At 42.3% G+C, this 23,120-nt stretch overlaps 1 protein-coding gene across 1 annotated transcript in view; it reads right to left on the reverse strand.

Annotated features, from left to right (window-relative positions):
• Positions 1-7,670: 7,670 nt before the first annotated feature.
• PRKCB (protein kinase C beta) overlaps positions 7,671-23,120 on the reverse strand; it is a 396,523-nt gene continuing 381,073 nt past the window's right edge. Inside the window, exon 20 of the mRNA XM_027771796.1 lies at positions 7,671-8,320. Within this exon, the coding sequence (XP_027627597.1) occupies positions 8,168-8,320 (153 nt within the window). The 3' untranslated portion in view covers positions 7,671-8,167. The remainder of the gene's footprint in view (positions 8,321-23,120) is intronic.

Genomic DNA, 23,120 nt, shown 5'->3' on the forward strand with positions numbered 1-23,120 from the left:
TGGATTAGTCCAAATCAGTGGCCTTCCTTCTCTGGCTTGCTCCTCTCTTCTCTGCAATGATGACAATGTCAAGGTAAACTGTACCTCTGCCTGCCGCCTGCCCTGCTGCAAAGACCTCTGTTGACCTTCCTGCTCTATCTCTTATCCCTACACACTTTGTTCTCTAATGTGAATTAGATCATATGGAGAGGCAGAATAAAGGCCCTCAAATGATGTCCAAGGAACTGGTGAATACATTCCCGTACATGGCAAGAGGGACTTCGGAGATGTGTTAGGGATCTAAGGTGGGGAGATTAACATGCATTATCTGGGTGGGCTCAATATAATCACAAGGAAGGCAGGAGAGTTGCAGATAGGAAAGAAAATATGACAACGTGAACATAAGTTGCAATGGTGCACCTGGAAGATGAAAAGGGCCAAGAAGTAAGGAATATGGGTGACCCCTAGAAACTCAAAAGACAAGGAAATAGAGTCTCTCTAGAGTCCCTAGAAGGAACCAGCTCTGCTAACACCTTGACTTTAGCTTATTTTGAGCTTTGGACTTCCAGAATTATAAAATAATAAATCTGTGGGGTTTAATTTGTGTTGTTTTGTTATAGGGCATGTGCACTCACCAGAGAGAGACAGAGAGAAGGAAAGTGAGAAAACATCCCAGGGAAGATGGCACCACTGCAATCCCTTCTTCTCCATTCTTCCGTGGAGATTTTGGGCAAGCCTAGGTTCTCAGCATATTTCTCAAGCCACCTGGTGTGAGACTCTGCAGTTGGCCAGGTGGGATTCAACTACCTTAACCACCGTGCCATCTACTGGCCCGAGTTTTGTTTTGTTTTAGGTATTTGCCATAGGGTGTGTGTCCTTGCCAGAGAGAAACAAAGAGAGACAGAGGGAAAATGAGAAATCACCCCTCAGGGGAGATGGTCATGTTGCAATCCCTTCTCTTCCATTCTCCTCATTCTCCTCTTGGGATTTTGGGCATGCACACACATGCTCCTGGCATGGTTTTTTAGACACCAGGTCCAGGTCTCAAACCACAATCAGCCATGTGGGAGTCCAGTGCCTTAATCACCATGCCACCTGCTAGCCCCATTTTTGTGTTGTTTTAAGTCAAGCAGTTTGTGGCAATTTGTTACAACCACAACAGGAAACCAGTATAGTCTCTGAAAACTCCCACTGAACTTAGAGCAAAGTCAGACTTCTCACCATGTCTACAAATGCCATGATCAGGCCCTTGCCTTCTTCTTTGCCCTTCTCTCTCATGGCTTTGTCAGTGCTTGCTATTCCTCAGCCAGGTCTCAGGCCCTTGCAGTTCACTCAGTCTGCAATGCTTTGCTCTGGCTTCTTATCACTGACCTCAGCTATCATCTTGTTAAGAAGGCCTTCCTCCAGCTGACAACCCAACCATTTCCATACCTATTAGTTTCCAATCCACCTGCAATCAATTTATTCTTTATGTTCTAGCATGATTTTTTTTGTTTTAGAGAGGTTTTTGCTATAGGGTGCATGCACTCGCCAGACAGACAGAGAGAGACAGAGAGACAGAAAGTGAGAAATCACCCACCGGGGGGATGGCCACGCCACAATCCCTTCTCCTCCATTCTCCTCTCAGGATTTTGGGCACGTACGCACACGCGCCTGGTGTGAGTTTAAGCCACCGGGTCCAGGACTCAAACTGCACTCAACTACGTGGGAGTCCAGTGACATAGCCATTATACTAACTGCTGGTCCCTCTAACGTGATTATTATTACATACCCTTCTTAGAACATCAGCTGTTTGAGAAGAGGGACTATGCTTTGTGTCCCACCTGGAACAGTCATTTGTCCTAAAAAGAGATTTGTTAAATGAATGAGTGAAAGATGCCTGTGTCTAATCTCTCTGCAGTCATGGGGTGTCTGATATAGTTTCAGCTCTTGCAGTATAAAAACAAAAAGCAACTCATTGTTAAGTCCAGGTTTGAGCCCAGAGATGACAAAGAATGAGATCTGGAGTCTTCTGCTGCTTCTCTCTTGGATAAGAATTTTCTCCTTAAAATAATTTCAAATATCTCCTTTTACTCTCTCACTTCCACTGTGAGTCCTTCACTGGGCTCTGTTCACTTACAGCTGATAGGATTTCCCAAGAATGATCTTGGGGTCAAATACTCTCAGGGGCTCCTCAACTAAGCCTCGTTTTTGCCTTTCTGCTGTTGAACTAGAGCAGAGAGATGAATCTGACACTGCCCATGTTCTAGGGGTAGGAAACTACAGCTTTTGGTTTTCAAGATATGGTCTTACCTTGTTGCAATCCTCTCCCTCTACCTCCCAGAGGGAACTACAGGATGTGCCACCATGTTCGCCTCTTTTTTTCTTTTTTTTTTTTAAGAAGTTTTTATTTACTTTCATTTATCATGTTTTTTAAAAAATTTTCTGCAGGGAAGTGTGCTCACCAGAGAGAGACAGAGAGCAAGCGAGAAAGTGAGAAAGCACCAGGTCTGTGACTTGAACTACAGTTGGCCATGTGTAAGTCCAGTGCCATCTGCTGGACCCTGCCCACCTCTTTTATAACCGGGTTCTCTCTATGTTTCTCAGCTCAGCCTTGAGTTCATGATCCTCCTGCCTTGGTCTCCTTGAGTTGCTGGAATTACAAGCCCACAGCTTCACACTCAGCCTTTAGGTTGGACCAAAAATTGAACCTGGGCCTCTCAGCTTGCAGAGAACATCTTAGCAGCATACGCCACCATCCCTAGTCATAACTCATCTTGAAATTAAGGGCCCTTAAATCTTGTGGTTTAAAGGAATACTAATTTCTGTCTACTCATGAATCTTTTGGGCCAAAAAAATCTGTTTTATCTGGATTGTGTCAATTTACCAGCCCACCTAGGTGAGAAACTCTTAGAGAAGGAATAATCATAGTTCCCTCTCCACACTTCCACTTTATCTCTGAGGAGGAAGGTTGATTTTCTTGGTCAAGAGTGAGCACATTCATTGGACATGGTGCTAAGACCCTCCTCTGTCCCCTATCCCAGACCTTAATATGTGACAGATGGTGGCTGACAAGCTCCCAATTTCTGCCTTGCTTATTTGCATCTTTGTGTGATCCTTTCCCCATAAGTGTGACTAGAATTAGTGACACTCAAAATAATGAATAGACTACAGCAAAAAGCAATATAATATTATTTCTGTGATTAAGTTACAGAAGAATGGAATTTCCATCTTCCTGGATTCTCATTATATTGCTTTCTTAGCTTGTACATTTTGGTGAAGCAAGCTGGCATTTTAAAAGACACCACATGGCAAAAAACAAGGAACACCCCCTGCAAAGAGTCAGTATGGAACTGAGGCCCTCAGTCCACTCATGAGAAACTGAATGTTGAAAACAAACATGTGGATGAACTTGAAAGAGGATTCTTCGCTAGTTGAACCTTCAGATAAGACTAACCACATCCCCGCCAACACTTTGTAGTTTATGAGAAACTCTGAGGAAGTGGACCCAGCTAAACTATACTGACTCCTGACTCACAGAAACTGTAAAATAATAGATGTATATTGTTTTAAGCTCCTCTGTATTAAGGTAATCTGTTAAGTAGTCATAGTTGATTAATATAGTCCACAGGATACTGAAGAGTTCTCTATGCAATCCAACCCACTTTAAGGTCAGGATCCTATATTGGGATATGCAGCCAAATCTTCAAATAGTGATAAAATTTTCATTTGCTATTGATTGTCCTGTATTTATTTCCCTCTTGGACCTTGTGAGGAGGAGTCACTGGTTCAAAACAAAACTGGATGTTCTTGTGTCTCTTAGCCAAATGCCATTTTAATCTCACCCTGACATCTGGCCTAATTTGGGCAGGCCATGTGCCAAGGAGACTAGCATCTATGGGACAAAAATCCATAGTGGGTAGTACGTGGTTCCCTCATTGAGAAATGTTTAGAGCTCAAACTTCTATTACGTCTAGAAATCAGGACTTGCTTTTGGAACCAGCATTGCTTATTTAGGAAGTTGATAAGTAGCAGAATTCCACCTGGGTCTATATAACCTCACATCAAAATAAGCAAAGATAGAAGGTATTTGGCTTTAGGGTTTTCAGAGCCAGATATTGACAGGGGTACCGGGTTGAGTGTCCTGGGATTGATTCCCATTTATCTTGCTTTGCATTCCTTTCTGATTTCACCAGCATTTCATCTTGCATGTGAAGTTAGAAAAAGAACCATGACAGGAATAAGATCTGAGAACTTGAGAAGTTTGTCCTCATTGGTTTGAAAAGCCTATGCCATCAGCTGTCAAATTGGCTCTGGTCATCTAATTGAAAAGCCTAAGTTCTGGCATTTTAGTCTTTGTAGGTTGAGATTGAAGAGTTTGACTATGAGGAAAACAAATACATTCTTGGTCATTTCTTTCTCAACCATCTTGTTTCCTTGATGCTCCCTAAATTCATGAAAGGATCCATTGGTGAACTGTGTAGTGGACAGAAAATTGGGTATAAATTTTGCCATCCTTCAGTCCTCTTGCATTTGCAATGTGATTTTTCAGGGCCACTCCCAGAGATGGGGAATACTGCTCAGAATTTAGTGTATGGAAAAGAAGCAAACATGATATAAGCAGAGGCTTGAAAAGTGTCTGTGCACTGGGCCTGAATCCCATTTTTCTCTTTGAGGTCTTTCAAACCACAAATATGAAGAAATCCAACTGAATCTGCTGGAACCTAAAAGAGCATGTGGGGGAAAAAAAAAAGCCATCCCATTGAGCTTCCCCCATACCACACAGTAACTAAACACTGTGTGGATGAGTCTATCCTACACATTGCCACCAGTTGACCTTACAGCTGACTGAAGATATACAAGAAGTCTATCACAGGTAAACTAGGGTAGACAGACCAGTAAAACCATCATTGTGAGCCCAATAAACAGTTTTTAAAGCCACTTTGTGTTGAGATTCAGCATTAGGTAACAGATGTAGACCTATGAGTATGCTTCTGCCAACTCACTTTGTTGGCAGATTTGGAGTTCTTGAAGGTAAAGGACTATAACTCTTCAGAAGGTCAGATTTAGGCTCTTGTCTTCAGTGATGAGTTTGGCTATGAAACAATGGGATCTCTCTGGACCACTGCAATGCCCGGGGTCACTCTTGTAATTGACCTGCCTTTCATACATGGCTACCCCTCAAAAATCTTTAGGGTAACCTAAAATTCCCACATAGAGAGAATCCACTATTGTACATTACTTTCCAACCATATGCTCTCTTTGCTCCAGGAACAACTTCTAATTTTTATTCACAGAACTGTCCTCACCCCATTCCCAGTTCATGTGTTTTTGAATATCACTGTACCCTGAGTTCCAGAGGTACAGTTCATGATGTATGTAATAGGCATGCTCTAAGATGGTCTCCAAAGATCTCCACCATCCAACCTCCAACAACCTTATTTGTATACTGTCCCGTCCCATCACCTTAAGCATGGGCTGGACTTGCTGACTCTTCTAGAGACCAGCACATGATGGGATATCATCTTCGAGATTAGGTTATGAAAAGACTGTGGTTTCCAAATTGGGCACTCTTAATAATTCTCCCTGGGGAAAGCTAGCTACTACGTCCAGAGGAATAGCCCTATGGAGAGACCTTTGTGGTGAGCAGCTGAGGCTGCTGACAATCACATGAATAAGCTTGGAATAAGGTTCAACAACTCCCCAGTTTAACCTTTAAAATGTGATTGCAACCCTGGCCAACAGTTTAACTGCAACTTCAGGAGAGACCTTAAACCAGCAGAACCACACTCAAATTCCTGGTTCACAGACCTTGAGAGGTAGTAATATTGTTTTAAAGTTTTGAAATAACTTGTTACACAGTGATAATTAATTTGGGATTGCCCATCCGAAGCTGCTCCCCTCTTTACCTGAACACACAGCTTGGTTCAGGAACGCACATGTGACCAATCAGAGTAAAGTGAAGGATTTTTCTTTTAAAGAGCAATTTTAGCTATAGGGCATGTACACTCACTGGAGAGACAGAGAGAGACAGAAAGCAAGAAATCACCCCCTGGGAGGATGAACACACCACAATCCCTTCTCCATTCTCCTCTCAGGATTTTGAGCATGCACGCATGCATGCCCAGCGTGAGTTTTAAGCTTCTGGGTCCAGGACTTGAACTATAGTCGATTATACAGGAGTCAAACAACAATGTAACCATTATATCATCTGATGATCCCAGGTGAAAGACTTTTATAGGAGCTCTCACTTTTTCTCACTGGACACAATCCTGGGAAGCAAAGAGGCTGGGAATCTCACGGTCATCTTGAGTGAAAACTCATACCTTGATGGTCTTTATAACCCTAGCACCCAGAACGATGTCTAGCTCAGAATAGGTGCTCAATATTTATTAAATGGAAAATGGGTTGATATCCAGCAGAGGGAGAAAGTATGACAAATTGGCATATAACAGGGATAAATCAAAAGTAGCAGTGGTAACTTCTATAATATCATCGAAAATGGAACATGTCATCAAACATCTACAGCAAGCCAGGTATTTTTGTTTTCTAAATGTGATGAATAGAACACACAGTTTCTTCTTTAAGTTGGCTTCAGTCACTTTTAACTGGCAGAGTTTCTAAAATTCTGCAAAGAATTCTGCACTAAGTAGGATCAATGGATTCATTGTGTATCTGCCCTGTGCCCCATTTACTGGGGCTCTTCCAAGAAGGGAAGAGATGAATAAGCTCTGGAGAGTCATAATGTACTTAGTGTGACAGTTTTGCTCTTCTCTGCTACCCACTAGCCTTACCAGCTACAAGGGCATGTGCTACAGATTGGATTACTACATCTTTTGAAAAGAAAATAGAAACATGACTTCATTCAGAGAAGAAGGTATCAGGCTGACACAAAGTGATTCAGTATTGTGTTATTCTACTCTGAGAGAGTGGAGTTCCTTATCAGGCCAACTGCATTTAAAAGTCATCTGTCTTATTTTCCCCACCCTCTCCTGGGCCCTTGTGGACAAGTATGGCTATTAAGAAAAAGGTCATACACTTTTTTTTTTTCCAGATGCTAAGCTGAATTAGGAGAAAATAGTGAAAGGTAAGTAGTATATGTGTCTTACAAATAGTAATCTCGTCATAGACCACAGAAAAGTGGTCTCTATGTACTGACACCAGCCTCCTCATTGCCTTTCATCATGGTTGGAACGACATTTTTGTTATGTACTTTGTGCTTGAGGACTTAATAAACACGACCCACATTGACTGGATGGCTTCGTAGATACTCTGATTGTGAGTGTAGGAAAATACTGAGGTCATCAAGTCTGGGACTTACAAGTGGCAGAAGTCTCAACCTCAAATGTCTATAGCCGCTAGAGAAGTGGATGGAGAGTACAATACAATAGGGGTTAGTGGAGACTGCGGTGAAATGAGAACACACACTGCTTTTAAAAGAGATACTCATTTCTCAGTTCTGTCAAATTATCTCTACATGGAAACATAGGCCCAGTGCTGCCAGTCTTCTGATTTTTTTCCCCCTCAAGGGAATCTGAAACCCTAAAATTGATATAAAATATCCTATTTTTAAATGTTGACAATGATTTCAATTAGATAAGATTCTATGCAAGTGAAACAAAGCTTAACTACTGTCCATATCAGCCGATGGATCTCCAGTTTGTAACCTCTATACCAGAATTTATGTTAAAGCAGACATGAAAACAGAAGAGTTTGCATATATTAACTCAGTTTAATCATATCAATTCTTAAACAAAAATTTTCCTCCAAGAGACAATAGTTCACAGTAACTGCAAAGCTTACTCACAACTTTTAAAAATATCAGTCATGCTTAGCATTCAAAGAAGATATTGTAGAATAACTGTAAAAACTTGTACCAGGAACATAGCTTCTGACTTTAAAAATTACAAATACTGAAGCATTTTGGTATCAGACACAGTAGTTGTGACATTGTCTGTTTATTGGATGAGTTTCTGGAAGTTGGAAAACTGTACCTCTAATAATAGGATAATGCGCTTACTCTAAACTAAACATTTTCAAATGTAGAAAACAAACTAGCAAGCTACACATACAGAGAAAAGCCCTCTAAGATGAGCTCTCCACATGTTGAATGCCAGCATATGCACCATGAATCCTGGAAGACTAGAATTGATACATACACTGGGCCTGAAGTCTGACACCCAGGCCCGACAATGGAGTTTGCATTCACCTACACATTAATGACAAACTCTGGGTTAGTATAAGAGAAGCCAGCAAATTCATTTTGGTCCAAGTTCATGATGAAGAGTTTATCAGTGGGAGTCAGTTCCACAGGCTGCCTGGTGAACTCTTTGTCGAAGTTGGAGGTATCTCTCTTGTCTCTCTGCCAAATGGAAAGCAAACACATTAACACAGCATAAGAGGAAGGATACGTGAGCAAGACATGCCAGTTCTCAGGAGGCTGATGACATGAGCAGAGTCAGAAAGAGCCCTTTGGATAATTGTTAGTAGCTACACTGCAGGCGCTAGCTTTCATTTCACACTGTATGTTAACTTCAGGATAGAAAACTTGGTGGACATTTTCGAAGAAAGGAAGTAAGTCATTGAATTTCTGTAAGAATTGCCATAAAGTGATCGTGTGTGTGTGTGTGTGTGTGTGTGTGTGTGTGTGGTGGTGGTGGTGGTGGTGGTGCTATTTTCTTTGGCTTTGTGATGACTTGAATTGGAATCTACTTCTTACCATGCATAATGTCAGAAAATGAGTCATTAGGTAGTGTCCAGAAGAAAACATCCGATAGCGACCCTCGTGGTAAGAGGCCTTTTTCTTTGAAAAGAACTGTTGTATAGTTACTCTGCTCCCAAGAGTAGGAAAATGGCCAAGTGGAGAAGTCAGATCATTGCTTAATGAGATGAACTGGTCACTCACCACCCCAAGTCACAGTGCAACCTAGATTTGAAGTGATGCTCAAAAACCAACCACAGATTAGAATCTGGGTCTTTATCAGACAGAAGTTCTCTCCAAAAATGCTTATAGCATGGACTTCCACAAACTATAATAAACAAAACCCATAGCTTCAAGTAAGGCCTATAAGGGCAACCTTGAAAAAAATTGATTCTCTTACTTAGTCTGGCATTTCTTAATTTTTTAATTTTTAGTGTGTATAGATAGGACATTAACTTGTTTATTAACTATAGTTAGGGCAAGTTTTATGCAGGGACAGAAGAGTGTGGGATAATAAACATTATCTTGTGTATGATGTTCTGACCTCTGCAGGGTTCTTGCCAGCCTGTCATCTCTTCCCATCCTTACCACATCTACCTGGGGGGCAGGTACAGTTGACATCCTCACCCCTCACTGTTTGGCATATGAGAAAAATGAGGCACAGGCAGGCAGAGTGACTTGCACAAGATTATACCGTTTGTGATTTTTACCTGACCTCATCGCTGCTAAGTGCGCCTCATCTCAGCCCCTCTGACTGGAGGGACAGCCTCCTGGTTGTATTCTGGCAGGACAACTAACGATAACACCTGGGATTCACAGGTACTAGGCAGGTTGCCTGCTGGAAGACAGGAGGGTGGTGAGGACGGGCTCATTAGAGTTTGGCCAAGCGCCACTCTGCTTTAGGCTTAGCCCCTAAATGGGCACTGGCTGATAAGGACTTTTTCATTGCTAGGCTTAATTCCTTTTGCAAAATGCTGTTCACAAGAATTGCTTCTTTTTTGGCTGCTGAATAAGTAAAACATCTCTATGGAGTTCCCTACTTAGTCTTGTGGTGTCTGTGTGGGAGACAAAACTGGCACTAGGAGTACACTTGGGTAAGTGTGGCCTGAGGAGAGCAGACTAAAGATGCTGATGAAGCTGTTTTCCCCATGGTGGGCCATCCCCTGCCACATCCCTCCTGTTCTGCTGTGTCTTGTCCTGCCTGCTGTTAGCCTGTGCTGTGCTGTGGGAGGCTCCATCCCCCAGACACTCAATGTGTTACTTCCTGTGTTCAGAGAAAAGCCCAAATGCCTCCCTTTCTTTAATAATGTCTGCACATCCCTCTTCTATCCCCACAAGGGAGCATCTTCTTAATTGTCTTCATTGCACTTATTGCCTGGAAGAAATTATCTTATTTATTGTTTCTCTCCAGGAGGAAGAGGTCCTTGTCTGTATTTTCTCTATTGTATTTCCGGTGCCGAGAATAAATAGTACCTAGCACCTAGTACACTGTTCATAATTATTTGTTGAATGAATTAATCAATGAATGAAAATCTGACTAAGAATAAGGCTCTTTGCTTTTTCCAGCTTACAGTTACCTCCATGCCACAGACTTCACTCTGAAGAAAAACAATGAAACTTATTCTCATTGAGTCTCCCAAATGGGTTACTGTCCAGTTTGAGTGCAGGTCTGAACAGAACTGTGTTAAGCCCTTTCAAGGCCAAGGAGCATCAGGGCTATGTTTGAGCTAAAAGACAGACCGCTGCTTCCTTTCAGATCTCCTCTGGAACCATAGGTCCTATCTGGCTTTCCTCCCTGTAAACACTCAGAAGTTCCATCAGCCTCAACTAGGGATGCCCTTTCCATTTGGTTGTTAGTGATGACCCATGCTTCAGGTGGCCATATGGTACAAATGGAACTTGATGTTATGAACTTTGCCTTGAGCCCAGATCCCCACAGAAAACATTCTTCAGTTTTATCTTAGACATTGAGAGAGAATGGGCCCCTCTGTTGGGACAATTCCTTTTGGCCTGATAGCATCTGAAGTCACATGAGAATACTAGTACTCATTCAAGGACAGTTATGAATTCTACTGGTTTCCTCTTAAATCTCCCCAAGAACATCATCATGATCATGGTCCTCCTTTAGCAGAGGAAGAACAGGTCAAGGAGAAACCTAAGAAATTGAAAGGATCCTTGGATCCTAGCAGATAATTAGCCATAGTTACCATCGACTGTGTTAAGGTTTTTTTTTTTTCTTATTTAGTTTATTATTATTTTTTTAAATTCCGCCCTAATTGAAATTTTTTGGAAAAATCTCAGAGTTTCAGGCTAGAAGAACCAGTTTGTGTCTGGTTGAAGGCAGGGTGCTGGAAAGGGAGTGGTGTCTCCATGGAGGCCAGAAAGGGTAATACCTGCAGAAATCTGAGTGATATATCCTGAGAAGTGAGACTCAAGGCTCAGAACCAAGACCTAAAATCAGTTCCTTTTGTCCATATAAAGAGACAACAGTGGTGTTTGAATCTGCTCAGATTTTGGTAATTCTGTGGTCTTTTCCTGCATGAGGAGTAAACCTTGGGCTTCTAGAAGGAAACTCATCCAGCACTCATCTTTACTCTTTCCGCACCTGTTGTACTATATGATTCTCCCAGAAATCTGGGCCAAGAGGATTCTGCTGTACCTTCTCCTTCAGCCTCTTTTCTAACAGAGAGAAAGAGCCTCCCCAAAGACTTTTGGTGACTTTTTCTTTGTTGTAGGAAACTTTCCCTGATTAACCCAGAGATGAATTATCTCCAGATCACATCATGCTTTTAATAGATTACTTAATGACAGCCCCCACCAGCTGGTATGATGGGGAAGGAGAGAGAAAGGAATGGATTGCATATTTATTGTTTCTCACTGTGCTCTGGGTACCCAGCATAGAGCCTGGCACCCAGGTGGTACTCAATAAATGCTGGCTAAGTGGAAGGTGGAATAAATGAATGATTGCAAAAGGAAATTAAAGCTCTCTCTTCCTGGATAAAGCATTCCCTAGAGAATATATATGATGAAAGCCCTGTTTCTCAGTCTTCCATGCACTGAAATGTTGATAGAAAAGGAAACAATAGGAATTCTGACTAATGATTCTTTACTTTGACATAAGGCTTTTCTGAACGCCTCTCAGGAAGGTGCGTTAGGGGAACAGAGACTTTGACTTGAGCATCTATTTCCGCAAACTTTCAACTTTTGAAAAACAATGGCAAAAATTTGGAGATTGTAGAGTGTGGGTATATATATAATATATATACCCCCCACATATATATGTATATATGTGTACACACACACACACATTATACTCTCTATCTGTCCATCCATCCATTCTGCATTACTCTGTAAAGTTGTTTCAGATCCTTGGCTCTTTCCCCACCTGTTGTACTATATGATTCTCCCAGAAATCTGGGCCAAGAGGATTCTGCTGTACCTTCTCCTTCAGCCTCTTTTCTAACAGAGAGAAAGAGCCTCCCCAAAGACTTTTGGTGACTTTTTCTTTGTTGTAGGAAACTTTCCCTGATTAACCCAGAGATGAATTATCTCCAGATCACATCATGCTTTTAATAGATTACTTAATGACAGCCCCCACCAGCTGGTATGATGGGGAAGGAGAGAGAAAGGAATGGATTGCATATTTATTGTTTCTCACTGTGCTCTGGGTACCCAGCATAGAGCCTGGCACCCAGGTGGTACTCAATAAATGCTGGCTAAGTGGAAGGTGGAATAAATGAATGATTGCAAAAGGAAATTAAAGCTCTCTCTTCCTGGATAAAGCATTCCCTAGAGAATATATATGATGAAAGCCCTGTTTCTCAGTCTTCCATGCACTGAAATGTTGATAGAAAAGGAAACAATAGGAATTCTGACTAATGATTCTTTACTTTGACATAAGGCTTTTCTGAACGCCTCTCAGGAAGGTGCGTTAGGGGAACAGAGACTTTGACTTGAGCATCTATTTCCGCAAACTTTCAACTTTTGAAAAACAATGGCAAAAATTTGGAGATTGTAGAGTGTGGGTATATATATAATATATATACCCCCCACATATATATGTATATATGTGTACACACACACACACATTATACTCTCTATCTGTCCATCCATCCATTCTGCATTACTCTGTAAAGTTGTTTCAGATCCTTGGTCAATGACTCAAGATTTCTCTGTGGTTTTAACTTCCTGAGAATATGTCCAAGCAGAGGCCTTCTAACTCAAGAGCCTGATAAAGAGCCTCAAATAATTGGCCTGTTGGTGGGCATGGCTCTGAGATGCTGCTAGTTGTTACAGAACAGAGTCCTGCACTGAAGGTCAGGAAACCTGGGTTTGTATTCCAGCTGACTGACCTTGGATAAGTTACTCTTCTTCACCAGATGCCAGTTCTCCCAAAAATAAAGTAAGGGAGTTTGTGCCAGTTCCCTTCCTTGTCTAACCTGAGCTTGTCAGCTAGTACTCCAAGTCCACTCCATCTTAGGTACAGACTGCTGCCACAAAGAGAGCAACAAGGACAGTCCCCAAGCCTGTCACTAGGTGAAATGAGAGGGCAGACAAAAAGATACTGCAGGAGATTTGGCCTAAGCAGAAATCCAAATGGTTTCCTTGGAGATGAGACCTCTTATTTGAAGGACATTTGTTAAGTTTTTAAATTTCTCTTGGTGGCCTCTCAGACACCCTGGAGCTTAGGAAAACCATTAGAACGGTGAGGCGAATTTGTTCTAGGGCTGCCTGAGAACAGCAGGAAGGGGTCTACAAGAAGAGCCACCTGCTATCCTCATGGGCTCAAACAGAAACAAAATTCCTTCCACCCAAGGAATTTCCTTGGGCTTGTGGCACTCACAAAGAGGCTGGCTAGAAAAATACTTAGTTTAAACTGTGAGGAAATCAAGAGTTCTAGTTTTGTTCCTAGATGACTCTGATGGGAATGTAGCTGGCTCTGACCTCTTTGTAGGTTTCAGCCAGATTGTCCAAACCTATTACAAGCCACTAGAAGTCCCTGAATGGTCCACAGTCCCTGCCTCTCTGACTGGCCGAACACCAGTGCTATCATTAAGCTCTGGGTTTAGTTTTTTTTTCTCCTGAGTTCCTTCCTTGAGCCCCACTTTGTAGTTTGGGTTCACATTTTTCAAAGAGAGTAGTTTTCCTTGAAATAGCATTTCTTCTTCTTATTTTTTCTTTTTTTTTTTTATTGTGTCTTGATGCTAGAAGAAAAATGGCACATAACAGATATCCAGATACAAACGAACATTTCCACAAACATCTTGCAAAATAACATCAAAGTGAAGAATACAACTGTCTTTGTTTCAAGAAATGGTGTCTTTCTCAGAGCACTTAGTAAGCTTTCTGAAGCCAGCAACAAACCTAGACAAATCCCATCCCCACGGGCATGGGTCTGCTAGGTTCCACAGCTGTCTTCTTGGTTAAATTAAAATAGGTCATTGTGGTTAATAACATTTAGACACAGATTTTCAAGCATGTGTAACAGAGTGAGTAACCTTTTTTTTTTCTTTTTGCATTTGAAAAACAACAGAAATAAAACCCCAAAGCAAATAAAGTTTGAAATGTAATGCAAAATAACCATAGTCCTTTGGGACCTTGCTAGAGTGACCATGTCTTTCAGGGAGTGGTGCCAAATGTCTTTTTCAAGTAGTTTGGCGATGAGGGTGATTGGGGACATAGAGTTTCGGAGACAGCATTGAGGTAGCATCCTAAGCTGGTTGCCTTTTGACCTCTTGAAGTGCTTTTAGACAGAACTGCCAGTCTAAAAGCACACTCTTAGAATTTTAGAAGGACTTAGGTAATCTTCTTAACTTTGAGTTAAAAATAAATAACAGATACAATTTTATTTTTAGCATGTTCCTTTTAAAAGCTCTGGTGTATCCAGAGCAGACAGAATGGAGGGATTCCCTCTAGGCCAAAGCAACCATATACTTGGATACATGCCAAGCTCTAAGCCCGGAAGTGGAAGAATACTGCTAGCATCTGATTATTCACCCATTTTGTAGCAAGACTCTAGATTGAATGGTTGGGGTAAAAGGGACAGTGCAGAAAAAGAAGGAAAGAAAGCAGGCATTTTCTTTCCCCACTGGATCTACTTAGCTGACATGCTGCAGAAAACAAATTACAAGAGGACATTGATAATGTGTTAATTATGCAGCAGCATTTTCTATACACTATCTGCATAATCCCATCTCTTAGAGATGCTCCAAACTACCTGAGGACATTTGGGTTCTGAAACATGGTCACTCTAGTCTCATCAGAAAATAAAACATGGATGCAACTTGGCAATGAAAAGGAAAATCATGTCACCACAATAGCCGTTGAGCTTGAATGACAGAAATGAAGGACGGAGATCTATACATCTACTTAGCTCTTGACTTCAGGTTTTAAAAATTCAGAGTTAACAAAGGAAAATCCTTCGAATTCTGATTGGTCAATATTCCTGATGACTTCCTGGTCAGGAGGTGTTAGGACTGGTGGATGGCGGGTGAAAAACCGGTCGAAGTTTTCAGCATTTCGCCCACACTATGAGAGGGGAAGAAAAGAACTTGTGGTGGGTGGGGAAAAAACAAAACAGAAACAAAAGCCAAAACAAAACAGAATCAAATAAAATTGGGTGTGGTTTCTCCAATCCCTTCCCTTTCATAAATTCAGAGAAGTTGTTTCAATGATCAGAAATGAGAGCAACATAAAATGCAAAATTCCCATGACGTTGGCTTTCAACCTTCAGCTGTTGTAGCTCATGAACTGTCCCTGATGTCCTTCTAGGCAGTCAGGAGATGCATGGCAAAGGCATGAGATGGCGGGGCTAGTGCATGTGGCGCGTCACCCACCCTACCCCAAGGAGTCAGCCAGACTCAACTGTTGGAAAAGATGGGATTAGGTACCTGAAATGCTTCATGTTGTGCGAGATGCAAAGTGGCAACCCATTTATACATCACCTGGGAGATCCCAATATTTATAGCAGCAGATCCCTCAAAGTGCTGTCCGCTGGCTCTCAGTCAGGAGCAATAGATGTTCTCCAGCTCAACAGAGTATAATTTATCAACTCCGGTCATTGGAGGAAGATCCCAACCACAAGACCTGGGTTTAGTGCCTGCGATGCCTGGGCAACCATGAGGCCTCGGTCGGCTGGATCAGTCATTGGCCCTCATTACAAAGTGCCAGGAGGTAAACGCAGCTGTTCTCTCTCCAAATAGGAAGGAGAAGGGTGGGAGGAAGTACAAACCAGTGCTTGGTGAGGCAATCAGGTTCTGGAGAGAAAAACCATTGTCATTTCTCCCCCATCCTGCTGGTCCTTCTATATGAAAAGGCCCTGGTCTGAAGCAGAGTTATAAAATGTGTGTGTGTAGGTGGGTGTGGGTGTACGTGTGTGCACATATGCATGAATGCATGAGTACATGTACCTATGCATATGCTAATTCCCATTTATTGAGAAGAGGGAAGTCACTAAATCTGAGATTCCTTGTCCTTTATTCTTCAGCACAAAAGGACTAAGGGTTTCAACCATTGTGTCTACCAGAGGTGACTACAGCCTAAGAATAAAACAATAATAGTAGTAATAAGTATGACAGCTAGTAGGTATTATGTATTTGCTATATGTCAGGCACCCTATAAAGCTCCTTACTTGCGTCACCTTTTGCCCCCTCTCAATGACCCTCTGGAATGAGTATTATCATCATCATCCCCATTTTATAGATGAGGGAATTGAGGCCGAGGAGAGTCTAATTTGTCCAAGGTCACACAGCTAATGAATAGCCAAGCTGTAAGTTGAGCCAATTCCATCTGACATAACAGCCCACGTCCTTGGCTCCACTTTCATAAGTCCAGTTGCTAGGCTGGTGGCTGACTGAATAAGAGAGTGGGTCCAGGGTGGGAGGAAAGGTCAAGGATGGGGATGATCCAATCTTGGTTTGAATGACACAGAATGTGGTTGCATCAACCATCGAAACAGAGAAAAGAGGGAGAACTCAGAAAGAGGACTATTTCTGTTTAGACATGATGACTTTGAGGGGCTAGTGAGATTCTAGGTGAGGACCAGGAGGAGTCAGAAGTGCAGGTTCTAGAACTCAAGAGAGAGGTCTTGAAAAAAAGATTAAAGAACAGAATATAGAAGATGGAAAAGATAATACGAGTAATAGAAACCATTGAGCTCTTTCTATGCACCAGACATATGCTGTAAGTGTTTTGACATACATTACGCTTTTTAGCTCATATGGCAAGCCTAGGAGGTAGGTATCTTACCCCATTTACCAATGATTAAATTGCCCCTAAGACTGTCTTTAAGTGTAGGCAGGGAACCAGGAGAGCTCAGCATCTGACAAGTTAAGGACTGAGAGGAACTCAGGAAGTGCATTATCATAACGTATCTCCAAGAGGTCAAGTAGAAATGTTGCTAAACATGGTACATTGATTTGACAATCAGGAGGATGCTGATGAGAAATACAGGGCTGTGGCCAAGCTACATAGCACTGAAGGTACTTTGGAAAAGTCAAGGAGTGAAAGCTCTTCTCTAAAGCCCTATAGTTAAGGGGGACAGGGTTCTTTGAGGGGTAGGCAAGGATCTTAGTTTCCAAAGAGCCCCAGCCTCCTGTTATTTTCTTATTCAGGTAGATATGAGCCCAAAGGTCTGCAGCCTACAGACACAGATTACCATCCCAGCATCACACTGCCCACTAGCTGGGTACCTCCGGGAAAGTTCCCTGCAGTCTCAAGTCTCTCCTTTGCAAAATAGGGACAGTTTTAAGTTGGATCACCTGGGGCTGTAATGAGAATAAAATGTGCTAATACAGGTAGCTGGCATTATGCCAGGCACCCAATAGATGCTTAATACATACAAGCCTAAGTGCTATTTGGTTCTGGTTTCCCACTTTGATTTCAGCATATAGTATGTGCTGTCTATATTTCATGGTGTTTGAGTTTAAAAGACTGAGAAAGTAGCCTTGGTTATTTATTTATTTACTTACTTACTTATTTTTCTTTTTGTCAGAGGATGCATGAGCTCACCAGAGAAAGACAGTGAAGGAAGGGAGTAAACACCCCCTGATAGGGTATGACGACCCTTCTCCACCTCACCATCCCATCAGAACTTTGTGCATGCACATGTATGCACATAACATGTCTCTCAAGTCGCTGTGGCAAGGATTCAAACTGTAGTCAGCCATGTGGCATCCAGCTCTCTCAATCACTAGTCTCTGGAGCTGGTCTGGCCTTAAATTTCTAAAAATCTCATGTCAGACTTAAACAAATTTATTATTCTAAGTTAAATTGTTCCATTGTTTTGATATTTTGGCTTTAAGTCTCAAAAAATAAGAAGTGACTCTTAGCCCTATTATCAAGACTTGGGGTTTATTCTGCTGGCCAGTGGGAGAAAACTCCCACAAATGAATAAACCTCAAGCTCAGTGCAGTTTGGTTAAGGTTCCTATCCAGATTCATTTCTGTATTTTTTTCATTTTCTCACTGAATGCATATTTATTGGATCCCTACTATGTACCAGGCCCTGTTACAGTAGTAAATGATATAAAACTCATGCCTCATGGAACTTATATTCTTAGAGTGAAGAAAGGCAACAAGCAAGTAAAAATGTAACTAAAAATACAAATCTATACTTTAACACTGGACATAGATAAGTGATATTAAGAAATATAAAGTCAGGTCAGGGGAGAGAGTGAGACTGATGCCACTGTCAGTAAGATGGTCAGCTCTGAGGAAATGAAGTTTGAGTGATACCTCAGTGAAGTCAAGGAGGGTGTCATCTGGATGTCGGAGGGAAAGCATTCTAAGTAGAGGGAGTTGCAAATACAAAGCCCCTGGGGCAGGAGTCTTCTTGGCATAGTCACTACACAGCAGTGAGACACAAGTGGTCAGAGCAGAGTGACCAAAGAGAGAAGTACAGAATAGGTCACAGAGGGGACCAGGAGTCAGATCACGGCCCTTGTTGGCCATGTGAGGACAGCGGATTTTCATCTCAGCTTGATGAGAAGAGGCTGGAGAATTCTGAGCCTTGAGTGACATGACTTGACTTATGTTTAAACAGGATCATCGGTGCTGTGTACAAAATAGACTGAATGGGTAAGGGACAATAATGGAAACAGGAAGACCAGTCAGGAGGCTCTTAGATAATCCAGGTAAGAGATGATGGGGGTTTGGAGGAAGGTGACTATAGGGAAGATGGAACCATACATTTGGATTTGGGATACATTTTAAAGAGTTGACAAAAGGGGCCAGCAGGTGGTGCGGTGGTTGAGGTGCTGGACTCCCACACGGCCAACCATGGTTCAAGTCTCCAAACCTGGAGACTTGTTTTCTCACTTTCTCTCTCATTCTCTCTGGTGAGGGTGCATACCCTGTAGCAAATGGAAATGGGGGAGGGTGAGAGGAAAGGAATCAAGGAGAAAAATAGAGAGACAAGACATTTGAGGGACACAGAAATGGAGGACTGTCTGTTGATGATAACGTGTTTAGTATCTACAACTGGACTGGTGGGAGTATATTCATGTTGGGTAAATTCATTTTACAAGCTGTAGTGATGTACAATGATTGAACACATAAAATAAATGTAAATAATAATATTAAATTATAATAATGATGAATTAATAATTCTTAAAAAAAAAAACGAACTGACGAGATCTGAATCTGATGCCGGTATGAGAGAAAGGGAGAAGTTGGTGACCTCAAGATGTTGGTGAGTGAGGGACACCAGTGGTGGAGTATATTTGAGGGTGGTGGTGGGGCTCACATACATGATTTTATTCATGTAAGTTTAAGATTCCAGCAGAAACATCAAAAATGTAGGAGTGTCCTTGAAGAGGAACAGAGAGCCAGCCTGCTGCAGGGGCATCTGGTAGGAGACTGTTGCAATCATCCAGAGAAGAGGAATGGTGGATAAGGTTGTGGAAAAGGGAGTGGAGCCAAGGGAATGGAGTTGAAAGAAAACAAAGGGGTGTGGGTGGAGGGACTGCTGGTGTTAGCTGGCGTGTAAGAAGACAGACCCAGGAGTGTTTTTCTTTGGCTTGGGTGTTGGGACCCAAGCCAACCAGCGTACGAGGCATATTAGCTGAGACACAGAGAGTCTTTAGGGGCCATTTTTCTTTAAAAACCATCAATTTCCCATCCACACCAGAAGGCTGTTGCTTTGCCTGGGCATCCCCAGGGGCTGTGATGGGAGACAGTGAAACAGCTTCTGGCAGCTCCAAAGCCTCCTCCCCCCTCGCTCTCCTCCACTGCCTCAGAGAACAATGAAATCTTTAAGTGAGATAGCGCAGAGGAGCTGCAAGAACAGGGGTTAACCAAGGGGGCACAATACAGCGGGAGCGTGATTTCCCTGCTAATAAGCAGCTTACAGGGCTGGCAGATCACAGCCTCCCTGTTAAGTGTTTCTGTGTTTTTCAAATGGAGCTGTCACTGCCCATTAGCTTCAGGAGCGCTCCCTAAATGGAGACGTCAGCCCTTGGGAGGCACAGTCTGGATCGGCTGGAGCCTGCTGTGTCCTTGGAGAATGGGCAACTGGGTGCCTGGGATCTCATTGCAAATGCACTGTGGACCACACCTGCCTCTCTGGCTGCCTTGGGTGCATACTTCAGCCTTACTTAGCTACTACGAGAAAATCCAACCCCTTTGTCATCAGGGTACAGCAATGGGACTCCTGGAACATGGCTGGAAGCCAGGAATCAACCCAGTTATTTAAACCACAGATACCTCCTTCAGGTTTGGAGAAGTGAGTAAGAATTTTGACTTGTTGAATTGTGTTCCTGACTTGAAGAACCTGGGCAGTGAAAAGCTTATCTGTGAGCTGTTACATGTGAGTGAGCTCTTTTTTTTTTTTTCTTCTTCTTCTTCTCTATCTAATTTCTATTTGTGCTAATAACAGCTTCAAGTCTAGCTTTAAACATGGAGTTGGCTCAGCCGTGGCAGCCACAGAGATCTTTCAAAGATGTTGATCAAGATATGTCATTTCTGCACCTTTTTTTAAAAGTTTATTTTTTTTCATGAGCAACACACACACACACACACACACACAGAGAGAGAGAGAGAGAGAAAGAGAGAGAGAAAGAGGAAGAAAGAGATAGCACTTCTAACAGGGTTCTGATATGTGATCCACTCCCAGCCTCAGGCAGATCCTGGGTCATAGGCGTGTGCGTGCCAGGCATAATTCCTGGGTCATAGGCGTGTGCGTGCCAGGCATACTTAGGTCTCCAGATGGGAACCCGGAACCTTCCCATATGTATCAGTTTCACAGAACATAGCATTTTACTGCCGGGTTACCACCTGGCCCTCATTCCCTGTCTTTGTCTGTAATGGTTCCCCAATGACCAAAGCCCATACTCCTTAGCATGGCTTACAGGGCCATTTACATTTTGATCCGGTTGTCTGGTCAGTAGCCCCCTTGCTGCTCACATCCCCACTCCTTGACATACCCTCCAATTCTACTAGATATTTCTAGTTTCTGGAATACTTGTGCACTTTCTCACCTCCACATCTTGGCACAAGTCGTCTCCTCTGCCAGACACTTGCCTCTTCCCCTTTCCCCTCCACCCAGCTGTCTCCTACATATCTTTCTGTCTCCAGAAGGATATTGCTTTCTCCAGAAGGTTTCTTCCGACCCGTCCTCTAGACTCTAGGATTTATCCCATCAAGATACAGGATGTTCATCAAAGAATCATTAGAGAAAAAAAATGTGGAATCAACTATAGACCAATAGGGAAAACAGTTAAATAAATAATGATACATCTATTTGATGCACTACCAGGCAAACCACTTTAAAAAATTAAAAGAAGATGTAGAAGAATATTAAATGACACAGTTATATATCATCACTAACAGTGTATGTTATATGTTCCTAGCCTATAAAGTACATATACAAAGATAAATGCAATATCTATATGCATGTTATGTACATGCTTACAGAGATTGGGAGAGTTATGGATTGTTTTAATTTTCTTTTTTGTCCTTTAAGCTTGATTATATTTTTGAAAATTTAAATAACAATCAGGTGTTATTATTGGGTGTTGGAGAAGTCATGACATATTTTTTCTATGCAAAAGTGTATCATGACTTTTCTGACAACCCAATATTTCATAACAAGAAGAGGATCTATGAAAACTATTTTAAATGAGAGATGTATTACCATGGAAGAGAGAAAAAAATAGAAATAAAGAGAACGGGAATATTTAGCCAAAATTTTAAGGCCAACCTGATGCTGTTTAACATGCTTCAACTTAATCAAACACGCTAAGACAAGGTCTTCCATGTGGCTGCCCACATGGGTGTTTTGGTGCTAAAGGATAATGAGGAAGGCTGATATTTGGGTCCTGTACTTCCTATGCCTAGCAGTATGCTAGAGACTTGAAATACAGTGATATATGAAAGAATCTACGGAGCTTATGATCTAGTAGAGGTCATTGCACGGTACCAGGTGACCTGTGCTGCCATTGAGCACAGAAGAGAGGACCTTGAGAAGGGCTAGGGAGACTGCCTGTAGGAGGTGACATCTAAGTTGAGCAGGACCTGGAGAAAAGACTTTGCTTCTTTAGGAGAGAGAAGGAAAGAGTCTAGGGAAGAAATGGAGATGAAAAGAGGCAGAGACAGGGCAAGATGCTAGAGAAGAAGACAAAGGCCCTTCCCCCTGCTATTTGTTGCTTAACCAAGTTTGAAAACATGAGGCTCATGGCCCAGGAGAGCTGACTGCCCAGCCTCAACAAGACACCAGGGCATCTTCAGGATCATAAGACCAGAAGGTCACAATGAAAAGACATCCAAGCCACATAGCCTAGGCAGAAAGACAAAGAAGTCTTCCTTTTTCTTTTTTTTTCTTGATGTACGCATTCAATGACATTCAAGAGTCCTTTCCATACCTCATGGTTCCCTACAGCACAGCACAGGAGGGATCCACTCCGTGAGAATCAGTCAGTTAGACACAGAGCTAGCACACATTTGATCATTTTCAAAAGTGGTTTGTGGACCAAGGCTTTTCTCCAGAGCAAAGTCAAACAATATTCAGCATGGTCTGGCTTTGGGCAGAAGAAAGAAAGATCAAAGTTTTCTTTTTCTGCTAATAATGAAGGTCCCTGACAATCGGGGACATTTTATCTCTTTTGCTTATTTAAGAGAAAGCAAGAGAGTGATCTTTATGTTTGCTAACAAGTTTGTTTTAATTTTCATGTAAAATTAATATGCAGCTCAGCAGGGGGCAGGGTGGTTAAGGTGCTGGATCCCACACAGCCATCTATGGGGTCTGAGTCCCGGACCTGGTGGCTTGAAAAACAGGCCAAGTAGGGACCAGCAGTTAGTGTAATGGCTATGTCGCTGGACTCCCATGTAGTTGACTGCAGTTCGTGTCCTGGACCTAGTGGCTTAAAAAAATTCACGCCGGGCGCATGTGTGTGCGTGTGTGCCCAAGATCCCGAGAGGAGAATGGAGGAGAAGGGATTGCGGTGTGACTATCCCCCCCCTGGGGG

Source organism: Tupaia chinensis, unplaced genomic scaffold (genome assembly GCF_000334495.1).
Source record: "Tupaia chinensis unplaced genomic scaffold, TupChi_1.0 Scaffold000231_2, whole genome shotgun sequence".
Classification (NCBI taxonomy): Eukaryota; Metazoa; Chordata; class Mammalia; order Scandentia; family Tupaiidae; genus Tupaia; species Tupaia belangeri.